The 7,500-nt window shown below is 35.9% G+C and overlaps 1 protein-coding gene across 11 annotated transcripts in view; it reads left to right on the forward strand.

The window, feature by feature from the left end:
* The window catches only part of LOC125044021, a 61,782-nt gene extending 54,426 nt beyond the window's left edge, over positions 1 to 7,356 (forward strand). For 10 of the 11 annotated variants that reach the window (XM_047640455.1, XM_047640458.1, XM_047640457.1 and 7 more), the window contains 5 exons: positions 105 to 273; positions 1,000 to 1,138; positions 2,411 to 3,881; positions 4,228 to 4,418; positions 4,661 to 7,356. In XM_047640455.1, the coding sequence (XP_047496411.1) occupies positions 105 to 273; positions 1,000 to 1,138; positions 2,411 to 3,881; positions 4,228 to 4,418; positions 4,661 to 5,348 (2,658 nt within the window). In that variant the 3' untranslated portion in view covers positions 5,349 to 7,356. Of the gene's footprint in view, positions 1 to 104; positions 274 to 999; positions 1,139 to 2,410; positions 3,882 to 4,227; positions 4,419 to 4,660 lie in introns of those variants that run through there. The other variant, XM_047640463.1, reaches the window with a different exon arrangement.
* Positions 7,357 to 7,500: the final 144 nt, after the last annotated feature.

A 7,500-nucleotide genomic window follows, 5' to 3' on the forward strand; every position in this document is an offset into this window, starting at 1 on the left:
TTTGTAGAGATATAAAATGGGAATATCCTTGGTGATCATATGAATATGAATTGATTTGTATGTGTATTTTTGTTAATTGTATATTTATCCTCTTATTTTGGAAGGTTGAAGGTGTGATCAGCCATCAGGAACAGCTAATCAAATGTTGGCCTGAAAAGGCTGGACTTGAGTCATCAGAGCAACCAGGAACAGTGACAGCACATCAACCAGCCCCAGCAAAGGCTTCCACGTCAAGACGTTCCTCAGCCAGTTCTGTATCAAGTGCACCTTCAAGTAGGTCATGTGCATAGACATACTTTCCTTCAAACATATTCTTATATATACCACACAGACATACATGTGGGCAGTTTTATAAACATCAAAGGGTTGTAAGATTACACTTATTTCCTTTTATATTTGATTTGTTGTAATTATTTACACATACTCATTTGTATCATTCATATGAGAATACACATGGTACCATTCAGTAGGTACAAAGACAGTTATGCCACACATTTTATTGCTGATAGTTTCTCCCATAGGAAAGTAAATGTTTCATTGTTGTATATCTTGACCACAAGATGTGTAAAAGGGATGAAACCGTTAAGTGTCTAACAAAAGCACCTTTATTCATCTGCTTTCACACATGTGATGTTTACAGCATGTAGATTAATGCTTCATTCAGATTCACAAAGTGCTTATAGTTGATTTTGAATCTTTGTGTGTGTTTTTGTTATTGTGTGTTTTTTTAGGAATTATGTAAGTTATGATGTTTAGAGCTATATCTGAAAAAGAGCTCTTATAATCATATGCATATATATCATTAGCAGCTTTGCTAATTGCTTGATGAAGCTACAAAATATGCAAATACAGATGAAAAGAACAAGAGTAAAATGTATATCTTCCAACCCCCATTTGCCACCCAATGTTTATTAGATATCTTTTATGAGTAAGAAAAAATAGTAAAAGTAAGCCACTGATTTTGAACCCTTCCATCCCTCCCACCTGCCCCCTACCTAGGTGAGGGTTCCTCTCAGCAAGGTGTTGTGCTGCACGACTCTGGTAGTGAACGCGGACGATTCGTCTGTGATACTTGTGGGTCTGAATGCCGCTCAGCTGCAGGACTGAAGAGTCACACCACAGCCATGCACCAAGCCAGGTCTGCTGTTTGATTTATGTTTAGTCTAGACATTAGAGTGGTACAGATATGTAGTGTAGCCAATACAATAACTTTCAAGGAAAATTTTATCATATTAATAGCATAAGTAGTGTAGCTCCCCTATTTTTTATTAGTTGCTTGTCTTTTACAGTCCTTTTACAGATGATTAAAACATCAAAGGGGACCTAGTTCTGTTATGCATAGTACTGCTTATTGCTTCTTATATGTAATATTAATCTTGCCATTGTTTTTAAGCACCCAGAGTATCTTTGCTTGTGTTTGTCATATATTTATATTTTTCTTCCCAATTTCTTAACACCTTACATGAGTACATGAATCACCTTTCACATATCTTGCTACCAAGATTCATTTCATGGTAAAAATGTGAAGGTATGTCCAGGCAAATAATATCTTAATAGGGTAAGAGAGATGTATATGTCATGTTAACAGTATTTTGTGTGGAATTTATTGTTTAAAATGTTTGAGAATACATTCTCCATAAAACAATGAATCTGCACGTTATATTTTACGTAATACCATTTCACACATTTCAAATAGAAAGGGTTATACCCATAGTTTTGTAAGCACAAAGGCAAAACAGAGAACATGAGAACAAATGAACTAGTAGTTGACTAGTGGTATTTGTACACACCATGGCAGGGGTGGGCTTTAGTTTAGAATGGCACCAATCCATGCCAACGCACCTTGATTGAAAAAGAAAGGAAAAAGAAGAAAAAATGATTTTAATAAATTGTGAATTTTGGTATTTATATAATTTTTTTTTTGTCACAGTTTCATTGATTTTTTTTTGTAAATGTATCTCTTTACTAAGGGTCTGCTTTATGTGTTTTTATTGGTGTCATGTACTGCATGCATTATTAGTATGTTATTGATTTGCATAAAAGGGAATTTATGGAATAACTAATGCATTTTCTACTGAGTGAGTGAGTAAATGAGTGTGTTGAGTAAATGAATGAGTGCATGTGTGCGAGTGTTTGTTTGTGTGCTTGTGTTTGTCTTTGTGTGCCTGAGCCTACTTGCATATATGTGTGTGTGTTAGTGGCTTTGTGTGAGTGAGTGACTGTAATATGTTATTACAAAGACAGTAAGCTGGTTCATATCAGAAAGAATCAAGTCACTGTAGTCAGTAAATGTCTTGTGAACCGACCTTGATTGCACATGATATAATTATTATTATAATTCCAATACTATCAGTTACTTTATTGTATTTATATTGATTGATTAATTAATATTCTTTTTCCATTTTTTCAGGTTCAAGTGTCATTACTGTCCATTTGCAAGCAACACTGAAGATGCAGTAAAGCAGCATTGCACTGTCAAACATCCAAAGTTACAGAGTGAAGTGATTGATGTTTCACAACGTTTAAAGCCTCAGAAGACTGAGGACACTGATCCTGCTGAAGTAGATAATGTAATAAAAGAAGATTCTACAGGTTCTGTCATCCCAATAAAGGAGGAAGAAAAGGGAGATACACCAGATGCAAAGATTACTAGTAAAGAGTCAGAGTCCTTAGAAGTTATTACAGACAAGGGAGATAAACCATCTGAAGAAAAGGGAAAAACTGAGGTGGTAGATACTCCTGAGGTAACAAAGACTCATAAGTGTCCATTCTGTCCATTTGTAAGCAACACCACATCAGGCCTGGGCCACCATAAACGCACGAAACATGCTGATAGAAGACTCTTTATGTGTCTTCATTGCAATGCCCGTTTCAACAACTCGTTTGATGTTGTACGACATAATAAATGGAAGCACTCACACCTTAAACCTCAGTTTACTCACCTCCAGGAAGAAAATGCAGGTAGTGAGACTCCTAAAACAGACGGGGACGCTACAAGTGCAGACAGTAGTGACAGTTCATTAACAACAGTCATAAAAGACCCCACATCATCTGCAAGTGGTGGGAGCTCACCACAGTGGCCACCTGGCCCCAAGTCAAAGAAGGGTAAAGCCAGAAAATCATTCCCAAATGCAAAGTCGTTGTTAAAAGTTTCTGCAGGAAAACCTGCAACAGAAGCAAAGGTGGATAGTATACAACCAGTTTCAGTAGTCAGTAATAGTGAGCAGCAGGTGACATACTCTTGTTGTCATTGCAACCAGCAGTCTAATAAAATTGCAATGGAAGAGCACATGAAAAAGCAACACAGGGATCTTCCATATCAAGTTCGAAGGGAGGAGGGAGACAAAGTCTTCACAGAAGTTCATGTTTACAAATGCATTCATTGTGTTGTAGAAAGCATATCCCTAGCACAAGCAATGGATCACTGGATTCAAAATCATGCTTTGCTTGATTTTAAATTCCAAATGGTCATGAGGCATTGTGGAGAAGTGTCAAACCAGGTAGTTACGAGTACAACTGAAGACCCTCCGCAAACACCCGTGGTTGATGAGGTTAAAGATTCTGTTACACCTGAAGCTGACACCAGCTTGAGTTCTGCAGCTGGGTCCAGTGCCATCATCAGCAGTAGCTCAGAGGAACAAAGTACCAAAGCATTGAAACCTCTGAAAATAGCCAAAAGAAGAACAAGTGGCAAAGAAACAAAGTCTCCTGTGCAGTTTAACCTTGACAGTGAGGATGAACAGATTGAAGCATCTGAAATTGTTGATGAGCCAGTGGTTCAGACCAGCTCTGAGTTAGATGAAGATGGTTTTGTTTTCAAGTGTGGACTGTGCAAGAAAAGTAGTGCTAAATTGGAGGAATTGGAAGCTCACTTCAGTAAAGTAAGTGTTTCTGTTCGTCACTGTTTTCTTTCTTTCAAATATTAAGCAGTCAGTCTTGCAGCCTATATTTTTTTTTTTTTTCTGTTTTTTCTTTCCTGCTCCTAATAGAAATAGAGGTTTTAACAAGTGATACATATATTATTATTATTTAATTTCCCTATTTGTTTTTGCCATGTCAACTACTACTTCCCTCCATTCCTACAATTACTTGAATTTCCAAAATTCTTTACAGATTTTAGTTTACTGACAAATTGCAGTAATGTGTATATTTTGATTGATATATGAAAATATGCATTCAGGCTAATATTGACTGGAAATCATGTATTTACTAATTTTATAATTTCAGATCCACACTGATAGGGAACTAAAATATAGGAAAATGCGTAAAGAGGCATTTGAACAGATTTACAGAGCTGAATACGAGTGTGGCCACTGTGGGGAAAGGGGACGCCACATTGTGTTGAAACGACACCACAAAACAGCTCATCTGAATCTGCCTTTTAAAGTTGTGCGCGTTAACCAAAATATATACTACAGGTCTGGATTTACTTCTGTCATTCTTGTGTAATTGCTTATACATATTGTTGCACAACTGGGGTTGGCAATCACATGTGCATATTTCAGTTACTGGCTTTGTTTCTTAAATTAACTTAATAGTAGTAGTATTTATGTTAACTATTAATTGTTTCTTATGATATATTGATTAAAAGCATTGATATCTAGAATTTTTATTAGTATACAAACTTATTCTTTTTTTTTTTCTTTTCTTTTTTCTGTAGGTGTGATGTATGTTGCCATGTTGTCAAGAACTTGCAGTCAATGCGGTACCACATTCGACGTCATCATCCTGAGGCAGATGAGTTTACATTTTCCAAGTTGACTTTGGGATCCCCAGTGAGGCCTCCAATGAAGCAGCCATTTAAGTGCAATTATTGTGGTGATGTAGGAGAAACTCTTCAGGAAATGCGCACTCACCATGCATTCCTTCATTCACATCTCGAGTGCAGCATCACAAACTTAATGGATGAGGCTTTGTCATCTGTTCACAGTCCCACGCCTAGTCATAGCTCAAATGAGGTAAAAAATCCGCCTCTGGTTCCTCTCCCAGTGATATCGAAGTGCAGCAGCCCTCAGGTGACAGACATTAGTAGTCCAGCTGCAGATATCAAATCTCCAGTCGTCCCAGAGATGAAAAATACAGCTAGGAAGTCAATAACGACTGTGAAAAAGCGACATGTTGCTATGAAGTCAACATCAAAATCACAACCAAGAGCATCAACAAGCAGCAGTAGTGATGATGAAGGACAAAGTTGGTATGGTGTTCCTCAGCCATCAGTACAGATGGAAAATCTATATGCATTTGTGAACCTTGGGGCAGGAGTTCCAGTGAGGCTTACAGTGCAGCGTTTGGGAAAGCTACTAGACTTACAACCCAAAGTTGTGATTTATGAAGATCAGTTGCAGTAAAAGAATATATATACACATATAATATTTTTTTAAAACAGGAGTGACAGTGTTTATCCTTTTGTCTGTATCATCTAAGAAAAGCATATCTAAAACATCAAAAATATAGTTTCTTCAAATTGGCAATTAAATAATTAAATACATTGATAGGAAATACATTTTTATTTCCAATACATGTAACTGTATTCACCCAAATATGGAAAATTAAGATGGCATTTGAATTTTGTAAAAAGTGTAACATAATTAATGATAGGTCCATTGATTTCATACAAGACTGAAGTTTGATGGTATAAGAATTTTGTTGAGAAAGTAAAATTAAGTTATTTGTTAAGGTAATTATCAGATTTATATTCAAATAGATTTTCCAAAAACTTTTTGGTATTTACATGATTCAGTAGATAGAGAGGAATGTTGTCACTTAAGAAGTACAATAAAGCTTGTATTTATGATATCCTGTACGTAATTCCACAAGCAAGTTATCTGATGGCATGAAATTAGTAATTGCATATAATTTGTGATGAAAACAAATAACCTAGTCTTCCTCTGAATTACAAGAAAATTTTGTTTCTGTGATAATGGCTTCTATTTTCTGTTTGTAATGTCACATAGTTTCCAGAATGGGATATGGATATATGATCACTATGAGGTGACATTGCACAGAATTGTTAAAAAGGCTGTAATTAGCCATGATAAATACTTATATTTTTTATTGTTATTATTATTTTACCCTCAATTATGAATATCTGCTGCAAATGCAGGATTAGTTTATTTGGTCAGGAGCCTGGTACAGCAAATTTGAATAAAACTATACAGCATGGAGTATTCTTACATTTGGAGGTTTACTTTTGGTGAATGTAGTCATTTTCTCTCAATTATTGTTATATAACCTTCCCTTCCCCCCCCCCCCCCCCCCCCCCCACACACACACATACACACACACACACACGCACGCACACACGCACACACGCACACACGCACACACGCACACATATACATATATACATATATCTTAACATTGCTGCCCATAAGATTTGTCCGGTAAGTGGTGGCCAGCAAGGCTTTTGCTTGTGATGCCCAGTTTATAAGGTCTACCATGTAGGTAGGTCAGAATGTGTTTGTGTTACCTCAGTATGAGTTGACCAACATTCTTAAATCTCTGGCATATATGTACTAAAATGTGGAGGTACAAACATTTTTTAAAATTTAATTTGAAGTTCCTAGTTGATTTAAATAATCCAGTATTTTTGTAGATATAAGTTGGGAATGTGAGTATTCTTTTTGTCATATTAAAACTGTTCTAAGTTATTTGAATTCTGCAACTGAAGCTTTTTTATCAGATTTAAAAAGCTCATATACCTCATTCCATTATACATATATTGTTTTGTATGCTAAATAATTCCCGAGTGTTGTTCTGTTTAATAAGTCTTGTTAGTTGAGTGTGATTATGTTGTGTAAATGAGATTTTTTCCTGATTTTTTTTCATGTGTTAAAAGTTTAAAGCACTTTAGTGATGGATGAACATAAGAATTGAAGTAAATCCCTTGAGATTACTGCTCTCTGAAAGGTGCCTATCAGCTGTAATATTAGTGTAATTAGTATTATTTTAGCATTAGGGCACCTGAGCCTCGGAATCTCATATCACTGCTTCTACATTATGGAGTGTCATGATTAAGCAAAGTGAGTTTGGTGGTGCAGACCTGTAGGTGTGAGATTCAAGAGGTTCAGTGCATTGATTTGTAAAATAGAGAACCACTGGAATTCAAACTACTGCTCATGTTGTACATGTAAATAAATAAGTTTTGTGTAGATGGCTACACACAAATATTTACTGTGACACCCGTGAAGCAAGTGCAACATTTGTCCTTTTTTTTCATGATACGAAAATCATTCCACTTCGTACCTTTATCCATACTCACCATGGCAGGATTGTGCCATTCTTTGTAGGCTGTTTATTCACATTAACTATTTGTGTTTTTTGTATATAAAATAAAATTATTTTAGTTGAACTTGTCGCCCATTGTAATTATTAGTGCCCTACATAAGCCATGTAATTTTCTGTCAAGGATACAGGAAAAGGAAATCCATATTAAATTTCCCGGTTTCAGGAACTGAACCATGACACGTACTAGCACTTCTTGCTGCAGATTTTTGTAAT

Source organism: Penaeus chinensis, chromosome 35 (assembly GCF_019202785.1).
Source record: "Penaeus chinensis breed Huanghai No. 1 chromosome 35, ASM1920278v2, whole genome shotgun sequence".
Taxonomy (NCBI): Eukaryota; Metazoa; Arthropoda; class Malacostraca; order Decapoda; family Penaeidae; genus Penaeus; species Penaeus chinensis.